Source organism: Sphaerodactylus townsendi, linkage group LG03, assembly GCF_021028975.2.
Source record: "Sphaerodactylus townsendi isolate TG3544 linkage group LG03, MPM_Stown_v2.3, whole genome shotgun sequence".
NCBI classification, from domain to species: domain Eukaryota; kingdom Metazoa; phylum Chordata; class Lepidosauria; order Squamata; family Sphaerodactylidae; genus Sphaerodactylus; species Sphaerodactylus townsendi.
In genome coordinates, this window is record NC_059427.1 from 142,758,896 (window position 1) to 142,774,322 (window position 15,427).

Consider the following 15,427-nt stretch of genomic DNA (forward strand, 5'->3'; position numbering starts at 1 on the left):
CGGGGCCGTATCTCACAGGTGGAGCATCTGAGTCGCATACCAAAGGTGCCAGGTTCAAATCCCGGCGTTCCATCCTGGTCGAAAGGACCAGATGATGTGAAAGACTGCTGCCAGTCAGAGTAGGCAATACTGACCCTGGTGGGTCAAGGGCTTGATTCAGTAGAAAGCTGCTTTGGGGGTGCGGGTGGGGGTGGCTCAGTGGCTTAGCCTCTGCTCGGCAGGCAGAAGGCCCCGGGTTCTATCTTCAGTGCCGAAAATTAGCAGGACCAGGGAGGAGGAGACAGAAAGCGCCACTGCCTGAAACCCTGGAGAGCAGCTGCCAGTCTGAGTAGACAATGCTGATCTTGGTGGGCTGAGGGTCTAAATCTGCAGAAGGTGGCTACATGTGAGAGTTCCTTTCAGGGGAGGGTCCGTGGCTTAGTGGCAGAGCATCTGCTTGGAATGGGCACGGTCCTAAGTTTGATCCTCAGCATCTCCGGCGTGAAAAACCTCCGCCGGAGACCCTGGAGCGCAGCTGCTGGCCAGAGTAGGCAATACTGACCTTGATGGACCCCAATGGTCTGATTTGGTACACGGCAGCTTTGCGTGTGTCCAAGGGAAATGCAGGAGGGAGGGGGGCTCGGAGGCAGGGGGCCATTCTAGTCATGGAGCAAAGCACGCTGAGAGAATGGACGCCTCTGACTAAAGCCCCGCCCCCCATTCTTTTCCTTCCTTCTCCAGCAGCAAGAAGCGCAGCTCCTTGTTCCGCAAGATCACCAAGCAGTCGAACTTGCTGCACACCAGCCGCAGTTTGTCATCACTGAACCGCTCGTTGTCCTCCAGCGACAGTCTGCCGGGCTCGCCCACCCACGGCTTGGGTGCCCGCTCGCCCACCCAGAGCCTGCGCTCCACTCCTGACTCTGCCTATCTCGGTAGGGAGCCCGGGACGGTGGGAGGCGGCGGAGGGGCCGTCTGCTTCCATGGGGAGGAGCGGCAACCGTTCTTCTCTTTGTCCCCCGCACAGGTGCTTCTTCGCAGAGCAGCTCCCCTGCCTCCAGCACCCCCAACTCGCCGGCCACGTCGTCGCACCACATGCGCCCCAGCACTCTACACGGCCTCTCCCCAAAGCTGCACCGGCAGTACCGCTCTGCCCGCTGCAAGTCAGCCGGGAACATCCCTCTCTCCCCTCTGGCGCACACCCCCTCCCCTACGCAGTCCTCACCGCCACCCCTGCCCGGCCACACCGTGGGCAGCTCCAACACCACCCAGAGCTTCCCGGCCAAGCTGCACTCCTCGCCACCCGTGGTGCGGCCCCGCCCCAAGAGCGCCGAGCCCCCTCGCTCGCCCCTCCTGAAGCGGGTGCAGTCGGCAGAGAAGCTCGGCTCCCCGCTGGGCTCGGAGAAGAAGGTGGTGGTGCGGAAGCACAGCCTGGAGGTGGTGCACTCGGAATACCGCAAAGACTTCTACGGCGAGCCCGGCCTCCACAGCCTGGCTGAGTCGGATGGGGAGAGCCCCAGCGAGTCCGGCGCTCCCAAGCCGCTGGCCACCCGGCGCCTCGGCCGGCAGGAATCCCCGCTGAATTTCGGGGCGGCCGAAGGGGACATCATCATGGAGACCAGCAGCAAAGCTAGGGGGTCGGAAGCTCTGCTCGGAGACTGCCGAAGGAGCCAAGCTGTGCAAACGGAGGAGGCGTTTGCAGGAGCAAATCGGACCCTCGCGAAAGCCCTGAGCCCCGTTCAGGAGCACGAGCAAGGCCGGAAGGGCAGTGTCGAGGCTGAAGTGGCCCCACGGGGGCCCGTCCCGATCGTCCTGGAGCCCAAGGAGAGCCAGGAGTGCGGTCCGCCGGGTGAGCTTGCCTTGGACCCTTCCCAAGACAAGGCCGGGTCCCCCAAGGAGAAGTGGATCTTGGAGGTGGTGGAAGAGCACACCACCCTGGGGATCTGCGCCAAGACCCCCAGCTGCCTGTGCCCGGAGGGGACCAAGAACGGACTGAAGCGGACCTCGCCGGAGGTGAAGGGGAAGCGGGGCAAAGAAGAGGTGCCTGTGTTGGGGTCAGGGGGCAAATGTGCCGGAGACGCCCCCCGGCCCTCGCCCCCTGCGCTGGAAAAAAAGGGGGCCGCGCACTGAAGGATCGGGGGGTCGCCTTTCTAATCGTACCAGCCGCCCGCACTGCATCCCTCAAACCCCTTCCGACTCTTTGCCTTCCAGCTCAGTGCTCGTAGGGTTGCCCTGGGCCACGTGGTTTGCGCTGGAAGGCTCGGCCTTGACCGATTTGTACATACGAAGAGCAGAGGCAGTAACACCCCCTCCCTCCCCCCCACACACTCACACAAACATCCCCTCCCATAGCCATCTCCCTGTGAATGGCATGTCCTGTGTTAGGCCTTGTAAAGTACCTATACATATCTCTCTATATATATATTATATTATATTATTTATATAAATATAAATATATATATATATTATATATATATATATGAACAAGACTATGCTATACATGAAAAGGTTAATACTGTGATCACTCCCCCCCCCCCTTCCCACCGATTATTCAGGGTCCTCGTTCAAGGGAATGGATCCGTAGGAAAACAATATTAAGCGTTTAGAAGATGTTTAGAAAACCTAAGGTTGGACGGAGAAGATTTTTAACTTCGCAAACGTGCAAAAACCAACATCCCGTTCTTCTCGCATCGGGATCTTGGCGTGCAAAGCCGGCCGTGCCCAGCTCTTCGGGTGAATTTATTGTGGATTCATTGGGCTTTTGGCGCGGCAGAGTGCCCCGGGGCCGAGGCAGCATCACTATGTAGGCGAACGAGAGAAAGCACCGTCCTTCGCAACCGGAGCGAGCGTGTGCCGAACCGGGGAGTTGAGAGAACGGCAGAAGCCGTGAATCTGTTGTTTTGCTTTCCCAGTGACCCCCGAGGAAATGAGGTGGCAGTTGTGACATCCTGCTAAAATGGGCCACTGAAATATCAGAGTGGCACTTCTAGCCAAACCGGTTGGGCCGTCCGTCAGCTCCCGAGCTTGTAATCGTGTTCCAAAGACAACGAGAGCTAGGATTTGGATCTGAGGGAAACAGCTACCTTGCTTCCAGCCTTTGAAAAGTCCCCGACAAGCCATCCCATGAGGATAGAAAGGTCCGGCAGTGCTTTGCAGGTCCCAAGAAAGGCAGGATGGGGGGGGGGGGGACGACGACAGACATGACCCATGAGGAACAACCGGCTCATCCAAGGAATTCATACCAGTGGGCCTCAGATTCCAACTGAAGCCGTGGGCGGGGATGCTTTCTTGATGTTCACAGCAGCCAAAGTGTTCTGTGCTGGCCTCAGTGATCCCTGAAAGAACGTGTACCGCCTCCCCAGATGTTGTCCTCTCCTGACGGCTGCCCCCCTTCCTCGCAGGCCTCTTTGTGAGCCCCATATTTTCCATTTGAGCTCAGCGAATCATGCTCGCCAGCGAAGCTTGGGACCGTGAGTTCAACCGCTTCCCGAAACCTTCATGATTAAAGTTGATTTGAAGAAGAGGTCTCCAATGTTGCCTTCTGAGCTCCTGGTGGTAAAGGAGCAAGCCCATTTTTTTTTGGGGGGGGGGGGGGGGTTTCCAAACTGCTGCTTATTTATTATTTGACTGTTGTTGTCCTTGTGTGTAGCCTATCTAGGAAACTCCAGAACAGTTTAGATGTGTGTGTGGGGGGGTGTTTCCTAGCAGTCCAGCGATTGATCTGACCCACCCCGCACTTAGCTTCAAAAACGCTAGAGCAGCAGGTGCCCCGAAGCTGTTCTTCAGACCGGCCATAAACATGGTTTGAAAGAGAAGTATGAATGAATGAGCAAGTGAGCGAATTGGCCCACAACTGGGTTGTCAGTCAGCTTTTTGGTATTTAGGAGCCCGGCAGCAGTGAAACATGGTTCAGTTAACAATTTAGGGTTATTGGGACACCCGAACAAATTTCAAGTCCAGGTCAACCTTGCAGTGGAACCTCGGTTTTCGTTGGTAATCTGTCCGAAAAGAATCGATGAAAACCGAAACCGATGAAAACCAAGGCCAACTTTTCCATAGGAATCAATGTACATCCAATTAATCTGTTCTAGGCACTCAAAAAAACATACCAAAGACACATTTTTGGTGAACAAACATAGTGTTTAATGCTGAAAACAGTAACAAACAATAACACTAGGACCAGCTTCAGAGCCAGTGGACCAATGTCGCACCAGAAAGCTGTCCAAAGAGGTCTGTTTCTGACGCCTCTTTAAGATTTGTCTGAAATGTGGCAAGACTTTGTCATTAAACAAGTTGCAGACACGGCCTGTGAAAGCTTTGTCCGGGTGATTTTTCTCCACAACCCCTGCACCTGACTGCAAATTGATGAAAACCGAGGCAAATCGATGAAAACTGAGACAAATTTTCACTGAAAAAAATCAATGAAAACCGAAACCGATGAAAACCAAAGGCAATGAAAACCAAGGTTCCACTGTATTTTCCTTAGAGACCAACATTTTCCAAGGGATAAACTTTGTGAGTCAAAGCAAGCTGAGCTCACAAAAGCTTACCCCCCTGAGAAATGTTGCTAGTCTGTAAGGTGCTGAAGGCCTCGAAATTCATTCTGCTAGTGCTCTACCTGAAGAACCCCAGCTTGGCCTGGTTTTGTCAGATCTTGGACGCTAAACAGGGTCAGTCCTGGCTAGATTCTGGAAGGGAGGTCTCCAAGGAATACTGGAGTTGTGACGTTGGGGCAGGCAGTGGCAAACCACCTCTGAAGGCCTCTTGCCTTCAAGACCCCAAGGGTCGCTGTAAGTCAGCTATGACTTCATGGCAACCCCCCCCCCCCAAAGCTAAACTAGTAGAGTGACTCGGTTTGCCACCTGAAATTGTCTTTCAGGGTCCTGACAGAGGGAGGTGAAGCCTAGCAAGAGGAAAACAACGGAAGATTTGGGGGGTGGAGCCTGGGGGAAGGCGGAGTTTGAGGAGTGACCTCAGCCAGATATGATGCCACAGAGCCCCCACTATGCAGCATCCGTTTTCTCCAGGGGATCTGGTCTCTTTGATCTAGAGATCAGTGCAGTGGCTTACCGGGCAAAAATGACATCCAGGACATGACCGGCTCCCTGCGCCGCCGCCACCCCCCCGCCGGTGACCAATTGGCGTGTGCCCAGGGGCATGGGTTACCCAGGGATACTCCTGGATCAGTGGTTATTCTGGGATATCTCCAGGCATCATCTAAAAATCAACAGTTCTCATATCCAGCTCTGCTGGCACATCTATCTTGTAGATGTGTGTTTGTGTGTGTTTGTGTGTGTGTGTATGTACCTGGTGCCTCTGGTTCTTGAAGATCAGAGAGAGGAAGCCGTGGTCGGGGGTTTGGGCTACGAGAACTCATAGCTTTTCCTCCTTTTGCTTATGACCCTTTTCCTGGAGACCTTGGGAAAGCAGGTAACTTTGAGTCAAAGCCTACAACTGGACAGTCCCGCCCAAATGTGACCACAGCGTGCCCATTAGGACGGCACCAAATGCGGTCCAGACGGTAACTTTACTGCACTGTTGCTACTTCTGCCTGGTCCATCTCTCACAGCTTTTCCTGATGGCGTTCTCCCATTCCCGTTCCCTCTAAAGGGAGAGAGAGTCTATGCAATTCCAAGCCAATGGCAAATGCCTCCCGCAAATATGGTTCCTCTTGTCCCTACAACAGCTGACCTGCCCAGCTTGGTTTCCTACAGAGAGCCGGACCCAGAGATGTTGGATTTGCTTGCTGCTTCTGGGCAGGGTGAGCCTTCATGGAGAATTTCAGGGCAAAGTCAGCTCTTCCTCCGAACTCTCCGAACCAATGTGGTGTTTCATCTCAAACATGTCCTTCCACGCAGGGGCCCAAGTGAAGCTTGGACAACCGGCCGCCTGCTTGCCACGGATTGAAGCATACAGGTTTCTGTGTGTGCGCGTGCATGAGTGTGTGTGTCCAATACTTGAAAAAGTCACAGTAGGTGGGCTGCGGTGGGTGCACCGGGAATTGCTGGGACAAATGGTGCAGCTCCACGTGCATTCTCTCCCCAAATTCCTCCCGTGTGATGCTGCAGCTGCTGCGGAAGAGCAAACTGGGTGGGTGAGTCTACAAGATGAAAAGGAGGAGTTTGGATTTATACCCTTCCTTTCTCTCTTGTAGGAGCCCCAAAGTGGCTTACAAACTCCTTTCCCTTCCTCTCCCCACAACAGACCTGTGATGGGCCCAAGGTCACCCAGCAGGCTTCATGTGCAGGAGCAGGGGAACAAATCCAGTTTGCCGGATAAGCGCCTGCCACTCATGTGGAGGAGTGGGGAATCAAACCCAGTTCTCTAGATTAGAGTCCATCTACTCTTAACCACACAGGCTTTCAGATGTAGCGTCATCTGAAAACCGAAGGGAGCGCAACTCTTCACCTGGAAAGGAGAGGCCACGGAAAGATTTATCCTTAAGATAAAGATATTAAGACCTTCTTTCCCAATCTGGAGCCTTGTGCAAGATGCTGCGCTTCTCAAGATCCAACTTGTGCCAGAGCTGGATGAGGGACCCCCACCGGATTGACATCTGTTGTGTATTGTGGTCATCAGCCTGTCACCCGCTGCCCGCACCAGGAGATCAGAAGCGAGCAGCCGCCATTTTCTTGTCTGCAGGTGTGACCTGTGGCCTTTGTAACTCCTTGCCAGCCGACTAAGGCGGGCACGTCATGTTAATAAACCAACCTGTACAGCTTGCCTGGTTCTTCGCTTTTCTGTGTCTTTAGTGTTGTTTCTTGAGCCAGAGTTGATCTGGGAGCCACTGACCGTGGCACAGTTGGCTGACTCGCCTTCGCTCACCCCACTCAGATGGTAGCCTGTCCCTCAGATGTGATGCGTGGGTGTCAGGACCACCGGCAGCCACCCAAAAGGTGAAGTTGGGAGCCAAAAGAGTCAGGAGTTTCTGATCCCATCACAGGAATTCCAGAAAAAGAAGCCAAGAAGAGCAGGATTGGGAGGAAGGGTAGGGAATCCTGATAGAATCCTAGAGTTGGAAGAGACGCCAACGGTCATCCAGTCCAACCCCCTTCCATGCAGGAACACACAATCAAAGCACTCCCTAACTCCGTGGTGGCGAACCTTTGGCACTCCAGATGTTATGGACTGCAATTCCTATCAGCCCCTGCCAGCATGGCCAATCCAGTCTCTGTTTAAAAACCTCCAAAGAAGGAGACTCTGCCACCCTCCGAGGCAGCGTACTCCACTGCCAAATAGCCTTGACTGTCAGGAAGGCCTCGATCCAGTTGATGCTATAAAATATGATTATAAGAGTTGCCCCTGCTAAGCATAAGTGGAGGACTGCCTGGGGAAACAGGTTTGTTAGCGGCCTTTCTTCTAGCTAGAGTTGAGTCCAGGGGCACTTTAGAAACCAACAAGATTCGGGGGGGGGGGGGATGAGCTTTCGACAGTAAAAGCTCCCTTCATTGGTATCAGACAAAGGCCCTTTCCCCACTTACCGTTTGCTGTGCCTACTGCCCCCAAATAGCGCGTGGTCCAGCGGTGCTCCCCACGAGTCCGGGCGGCAACAACGCAGCCGCCCCGACTCTGCTCTCCAACGTCCCTTCAGCGCGCGTCATTTCTGACGCTGAAGAAACGGCACCTTCTTTCTGCCCCGCGCAGAGCAGAAATTGCTCACGCTCAGAGTAGTGTGCTGCAAAACGTACGTGGGGAAAGGCCCCAAGTGAGTTTGACACTCAAAAGCTCCCCCCCCCCCCAATATGTGCACAGGTCTCTAGAGTGCCACTGGACCCCAGAACCACCTGCTTAGACCAGCAGCTGGCTAAACTCTAGAGCTTCTTCCTTATGGAGCATGAAGTGCCTTCCAGGGCAGATAAAGAAGACGAAGAGTTTGGATTTATTCCCCACCTTTCTCACCTGTAAGGAGTATCAAGGTGGCTTACAAGCTTCTTTCCCTTCCTCTCCCCACAACAGACACCTGGTGAGGCAGCTGGGGCTGAGAGAGTCCGGAGAGACTAGTCCCGTGGTGGCGAACCTTTGGCACTCCAGATGTTATGGACTACAATTCCCATCAGCCCCTGCCAGCAGGGCCAATTGGCCATGCTGGAAGGGGCTGATGGGAATTGTAGTCCATAACATCTGGAGTGCCAAAGGTTTGCCACCACGGGACTAGGCCAAGGTCACCCAGCAGGAATGTAGGAGTGCGGAAACACATCTGGTTCACCAGATAAGCCTCTGCCACTCAAGTGGAGGAGTGGGGGATCAAACCCGGTTCTCCAGATTAAAATACATTTAATACATTCTCCAGATTTAAAATAAATTTTTAAAAAATTCAGTTCACAATTTAGGGCTTTTAGATAAGAATCCAGCAGCACCTGAACAGATGCACAAGATTTGTGAGAGTCGGCATTCCTTTCATCAGAGACCTTCCTATCTGACGAAGGGCACGGTCACCCTTGAAAGTTCAAACCGCAAAAATCTTGTTTATCTCTCGGGTGCTCCGGGACTCGCACCGAGCTGTTCTGCAGACCTACACGACCGCTCTCTGAAACTGCCTTCAGCTCAGGCCTGCTACCAAATTGAATCCAATGAGACCCTAAATCACAGCACAGTGCAGGGGGGGATGATGGGGAGCTGTAGTCCTGTGCTTGCATCTGGAGGCCCCTTGGGTTTGTACACCTATGCCCTAAATGATAGAGCAAGCCTTGTTTGGGGGGACTTCCCGGTGCAGAGTTCCTTCTCCTTGTGTGTGCCTCCCAAGTCACACGGCTGCCTGCACACACGTCATCCTGTCCCGGGGCCTCCTTCCCACTTAGAGAGGTCTGGAATCCTTCCAGCAGCCTCCCGCCTGGTGCTTACATAACAGCATGGGCCCGGTGCCAGGAGGTTAGTGTTACGAACAAGGCAGCCGTGGCACACGTGAAGCCCGTCTCACACTGCCCCTGTGGCAGGACAAGGAAACCAGAGCAAAGCCGTGTCCGCTGGGGCAAAGGCACACCCACAGCCCCGCTTCCTTGCCGTCGGTATGCAGCTGGGGCTTAGTCAACATGCTGACTTGATAAGCATACGAAGCCAGGCTTTGGTGTGGGGCCGGAGAGCAGAGGCCCCAAAAGTCAGCCTTTGGAAATAAGGTGTGGCTTGCTCGATCGTCTAGGGTAGGGGTCTTCAAACTATGGCCCTCCAGATGTTCATGAACTACAATTCCCATCAGCCCTGCCACTTGGCCATGCTGGCAGGGGCTGATGGGAATTGTAGTCCATGGACATCTGGAGGGCCATAGTTTGAAGACCCCTGGTCTAGGGCAGGGGTTGTGGGCCACGCCCGGAACCCACTGGTCTGCGAGAAGATGATGCCAGTCAGATGACATCCGAGTCACATGGGTAGGAAGAGGAGCTAGAGCTGTCACCTCATTGGCTTCGATGCCAGGCCTGCGGGCAGCAGGGCGAAAGAACCAGAGGCAGGAAATGCAACTGAGCACCCAGGGGTGGGTGGCGGAGCGGGAGAATACCATGATGAGGTGCAAACCGAGGGTCGCAGCCACAGATTGCTCTCCACTGCGGAGTGACCTCATCTCATGATTTTGCGCCTCCTCCCCGAGTGAGACAGGAGACACGATGCCTTTGCTGTACACAAGCGCAGTAACAGCAGGTCCTGCCCAGTCCAGTTCAAATGGCTCTGCAGGAGCTTGGGACTCAACACGTGAAGATTCGCCATCCTCGCCACTCCCTCGGACCTTGGCCCAGTTCCTCCTTGGCTTAGGGCAGGGGGCCCCAATGTTGTGCTGTTGGCTGCCCGGGTGCCCACCAACCCCTCCAAGTGTTCTTCAGGCAGTGTGTGGGGCCAGGCAGGGCCCAGCAAGTCTTCTGATTGGCCATTGGGGATTTGAAGAAGAGGAGTTTGGATTTATACCCCACTTTTCTCTCCTGTAAGGAGTCTCAAAGCGGCTTACAAACACCTTCCCTTCCTCTCCTTACAACCTTGTGAGGCAGGTGGGGCTGAGAGAGTTCAGAAAAAACTGATAAGCCCAAGGTCACCTAGCAGGCTTCATGTGAAGGAGCAGGAAAACAAATCCACTTCTCCAGATAAGAGTCCACTGCTCATGTGGAGGGGTGGGGAATCAAACCCCGTTCTCCAGATTAGAGTCCACCTGCTCTTAACCACGATACCAGGCAGGCTCTCTTGACTGGCTGTGCAGGGTTGTTGTTTTTTAAGTTGGGGAGCAGCTGCCACCACAGCATGACTATCTGCACTGTGTGACTGAAGTTAATCCAATCCAATCCAAAAACCTTTATTAGGCATAAACCAGGAGTACCAGACATTCCAAATACAAAAACAGGATCATTGTTATATATCATGTAGAACATGGATTAAAAATGTAGCAACTGCTTCAGAAATTTCTACATGAGGGCTGTTCAATCACTTAGACATTTTTAGTTTGTCTGAGAGAAACATAACTTCTAGAGGTAGTAAAGCTCCCAGATCGGTTCTAATATAATTATACCTCGAACAGTAAAGCAGGATATGAGGGATGGAGTCCATACTGGGACAGTACCGACAGCGACGTTCACTTTGTGGGATGTTAAGGAAACGACCTTGAAGATAGACAGAGGGGGATGAGTTGCACATACTCCTGAGTCATGATTATCTGCACTTATACTTAACAAATATTTCTAGAGTATACCACTGAGGCTAGATTCCGAGGGGGTGTGATCCCAAAGTATAGAGGGGAACAGGAGCTTTGTGCAGCACTCAGGAGAGATTGGTATTCCTGGTCGTACAGTCTGATCTTTAGATGATGAAAGAGTAGAATTTCAGAAGTGGCCCGGTGAGCATGTAGAGAGAGACTCCCACATGAGGAAAGGCCCAAGGAGAAGATTTTTTTTTCAATATGGAGCCACCACCTGAAGTTAATCCATGGCAGCCATTTTGTGGCTATGCCCACCGTGCTGTGTCAGAATTCCAGATGTGCCTGCAGGCTCAAAAAAGGGTGGGGGCCAATATTTCATTTCCCACCACGGCCTGCATAAGCGTGTTTCTTCGTTCTTCAGTCAGCTCTTTCGTTCCCCCGTTTGCTTCTCAAGTGGATTTCTTTCACCCGTGCCCCAGAGGAGGGCCAAAACATTTCACATTTCTTCCAGGGAGGTGTTGTTGACGTGATGGAGAGTTCTGCAGAGACTCATGCAGGACGGCAGCTCCATAATAGTGCTGTTCACTCAGCATTTCTGTGTTGTTCCTGTCAGCTCACATGAACACATGAAGCTGTCTTCAGGGGTCTGCAACCTGCGGCTCTCCAGATGTTCATGGACTACAATTCCCATCAGCCCCTGCCAGCATGGCCAATTGGTTCTCCAGAGTCTAAACCAGGGGTCTTCAAACTATGTCCCTCCAGATGTTCACAGACTATAATTCCCATGAGCCCTACCACTTGGCCATGCTGGCAGGGGCTGATGGGATTTGTAGTCCATGAACATCTGGAGAGCCGCAGGTCGCAGACCCCTAGAGAATAAGACCATTGGTCTGCCAAGGTTGGTGTTGTCTGCTCAGGGTGGCAGCCGTTCTCCGAGAATTAAATAAACCAGGGGTGCTGAAGCTACCAGAAGCCCCTCCAGATGTTCACCAGACTATAATTCCCATGAGCCCTGCAAAAAGCTTGGTCTGCTCGCGATGGCAGGGGCTGATGGGAATTGTGAGAATCCCACTCGAACATATCCTGGAATACCATGGATTGTTGAAGACCCTGGTAACGGTCGTGAAGGTCTCACACATCACCTATAGCCGAGCCCTTTTGTTTAGAGCAGTGGTTCTCAACCTTCCAAATGCCGCGACCCTTTAATACAGTTCTTCATGTTGTGGTGGCCCCCAACCATAAAATTGGTATATATAAAATATAAAAAAGACCATTTTCTGATGGTCTTAGGCGACCCCTGTGAAAGGGTCATTTGACCCCCAAAGGGGTCGCAACCCACAGGTCAAGAACCACTAGTTTAGAGATTCCAGCGACTCAACCTTCAGCATTTGAATCAGATGCTCTCTCACTGAGCTGCTTTCCAAACACATGAAGCGTCCTTCTACTGAATGAAACCATTGGTCCATACTGTCTACACAATACAAACATGGGGTTTTTTGGGGGGGGAGACTTCACACAAGTCCCCTCCGCCATTTTATTTGCTCCATTTTACTTCCCTCGACGTGGGATTTTCAAAGATCACTCAGCCAGCAATCCTTTTGCACAATCCCAGGTTGGAGACGCTCCTGCATGAACTCAACAAGCAGGAGACGCTTAATTTCCCTTCCTTCCACCTGTTCGCTGTGGGTCAGAGGCGTACCGCCTATGGAGACATGGGGCCACCCATGTCGCCGGGCACATGCCTGTGGGGCACCCAGCAGGCTCCTGCCCCCCCTCGCCCACCCACTGACTGCCACCACCGCCACTCACTGGCCGTCCGGCCGTCGTCCCCCCTTCCCCACAGGCTGTATGAGGCTTGGATTCAGGGAAGCAGCCTGTCTCTATGATTTCTTAAAAGGGCAATGCTCCAAAGAGTGCTTAAGCCAGGGTCTGCAACCTGCGGCTCTCCAGATGTTCATGAACTACAGTTCCCATCAGCCCCTGTCAGCATGGCCAATTGGGGGGCGGTGGAGGGTTTTTAGTCTCCAGGCGCCATTTAGACCCGGTACACCACTGCTGTGAGTTCTGCACCATCGACAGTCAGGTCGCCCAGCAGGTGGGGTGGGGGGGCAGATTCTCTGAGCGCCTGACAGCGGACAAAGTCCCCCAACCACATTTTCTCCTTGTGGCAACACGCTCAATATTGCTTGGCCGTTGCAGGGAGGTCCCCTTTTTTTGCATTTTACGTTTTGCCGAAATTTGCATCATTTTGCACATGCTTCAGGCTACACAGAGTGCAGCAGATGCAGTCTGCTGGACGCACGGCTGCGTTGAGTTCATTTCCATGTATCCTCTGCTTTGCTACACGTATGTATTTTACTGGGGGAAATATTTTTTTTAAAGAGAAGCGTCTCGGTGTAAAGGGGGCGGGGCCGAGGCAGCATCACTATGTAGGCTCCAATCGCTGCTTGCGCAGCACGCAGCACGCATGTGAACGGGGAAAAGGAAAACAGGTTCTTTGGTAACAATTGCAACCTGTTATACATCTGCTGTGCAGAATTCATCTCTGCCTGCAAAACAGATGTGACGCTGAGCCACACTGCAAATCTTTCTTCCCAGCAGGGGGTGCAGGAGGGGAGCCCTCGGGACGCCTCTTTGCCCTGCCTGGACAGGTCATTGCAGAAGCCCTGTTTTTGCAGTCTTTTCTGGCTGGAGTGTCAGACACCAAGAGGGTGGACTCTCGGACCCAGCACTGCACAGAGGTGGATTCCCGACGACTCTCCGCACGAAAACCAAGGAAGCGCTTTAGTGGCTGCAGGACACACAGCTCCCTGGATGAAGGCCCAGCGTTTTTAGGGTGGAGCCTGTTCTGCTTTCTCTGGAGATTGCGAATTTCATCTCGCAACTGGCCCATGGAAGAGAGGCATGTCACGCTTACCTTCAGCTCTGGAGAGCCAGCGTGGCGTAGTGGTTAAGAGCAGGTGCACTCTAATCTGGAGAACCAGGTTTGATCCCCCGCTCTGCCGCCTGAGCTGTGCAGGCTTATCTGGGGAATTCAGATTGGCTTGTACACTCCCACACACGCCAGCTGGGTGACCTTGGGCTAGTCACAGCTCTTTGGAGCTCTCTCAGCCCCACCCACCTCACAGGGTGTTAGTTGGGAAAGGAGACTGTAGGCCTCTTTGAGTCTCCTTACGGGAGAGAAAGGGGGGATATAAATCCAAACTCCTCCTCTTCTTTTAGATGTCGGAAATAGAATCTTCCACCCTCGGCATCCCCCTTGGACACCAACTCTTGTTCCAGTGTTCTGGTGCCTGCATGCCTGGTGTATTGAACCTCCTCTTTTCTCCCTGAGCACGTGGAAGGTCCCAGGTTGATACCCATCAGAAAGGTGGTGAAAGACCCTCCATCCGAGACCATGGAGATCTATTGCCAATCAGTGTAGACCAGCGGCCTTCAAACGATGGCCCTCCAGATGCTCATGGACTACAATTCCCATCAGCCCCTGCCAGCATGGCCAAGTGGTAGGGCTCATGGGAATTGTAGTCTATGAACATCTGGAGGGCCATCGTTTGAAGACCCCTGGTGTAGACAATATTGACGTAAATGGACCATGGCTTGATTCAGTAGAAGGTAACTTTGTGTGTTTGAGGAGGATCCGTGGCTCAGTGACACCATCTGATCCAAAGGCTCACCATGATGAACCAAGAGTCTGATAGTTACAGTTTAGGTTTCCCCAACCCCGAGCATCATGAAGCCTTCTGGAGGGAGGGGGGCACCGTCTTAGGACTGCAGGTAGGGCTATCCCCAACACCTTGATCTCCACCGTGATTCAGCAATATCTGGGAAACGCCAGTGTCTGAGCAGGAAAGGTGAGCAGGCAGTCACATGGGTCCTAGCAGCCAACGGGATTGGCATCATCCCATAAGTAGGTCACTGAATCATGGCCCAGGTTACGAGTGTGAGTTTCCAAAGGGCAGGGAGGCATGGGAAGAATGGTGACCAATAAACCAGTAATGAAGAACATTGACACGTTCCTTCCGGGGCTCTTCTCCTCCAGATCATTTCGGGGCTGAGTGCGCCATTTGACTCAAGAAGATCGAAGCAGGCATATCTCTTTCACCCCATTGCCTCAAATATCTCGTGTGTGTGTGTGTGTGTGTGTGTGTGTGTGTGTGTGTGTGTGTGTGTGTGTGTGTGTGTGTGTGTGTGTGTGTGTGTGTGTGTGTTTGTGAGCTGTCGAGTCACAGATGACTTAGGGAACCCGCAGGGTTCAAAGCAAGAGAGGTTTGAGGCGATGTGCCATTTGGGCGATTAATCCTGGGAGAGTCACCCGAAATATCCAGGTTTCCTCGCGATCTCCCCCTGCCAAACCGCGGAACACAGATCAGTCCCATTTCTGGTGCTCCCCCCACCCCCCCTTATCATGGGATTTTCCTGGACCTGCTTGTATAAAAACAAGGATTTTCCTGGACCTGCTTTGAAAAAATCCTCCAATGGGAGCTAATAGATAGGGGCTACACCTTTGAGGGTCCATAACTTTGCCCCCCATGGACCAAACTTCACCAAACCTGGGTGGTATCATCAGGAGGGTCTCCTACTCCCCATTGTTTCCAATGGGGGCTACACTGCTAGAGGGAGTCCCATAACTTTGCCCCCCATGGACCAAACTTCACCAAACCTGGGTGGTATCATCAGGAGGGTCTCCTACTCCCCATTGTTTCCAATGGGGGCTACACCTTTGAGGGTCCATAACTTTGCCCCCCATGGACCAAACTTCACCAAACCTGGGTGGTATCATCAGGAGGGTCTCCTACTCCCCATTGTTTCCAATGGGGGCTACACCTTTGAGGGTCCATAACT

At 53.1% G+C, this 15,427-nt stretch overlaps 1 protein-coding gene across 1 annotated transcript in view; it reads left to right on the top strand.

Annotated features, from left to right (window-relative positions):
* MAST1 (microtubule associated serine/threonine kinase 1) overlaps positions 1-4,068 on the top strand; it is a 92,277-nt gene extending 88,209 nt beyond the window's left edge. The window contains exons 25-26 of the mRNA XM_048488372.1: positions 724-911; positions 1,004-4,068. Coding sequence (XP_048344329.1) covers positions 724-911; positions 1,004-2,106 — 1,291 coding nt within the window. The 3' untranslated portion in view covers positions 2,107-4,068. The remainder of the gene's footprint in view (positions 1-723; positions 912-1,003) is intronic.
* The last annotated feature ends 11,359 nt before the right edge of the window (positions 4,069-15,427 follow it).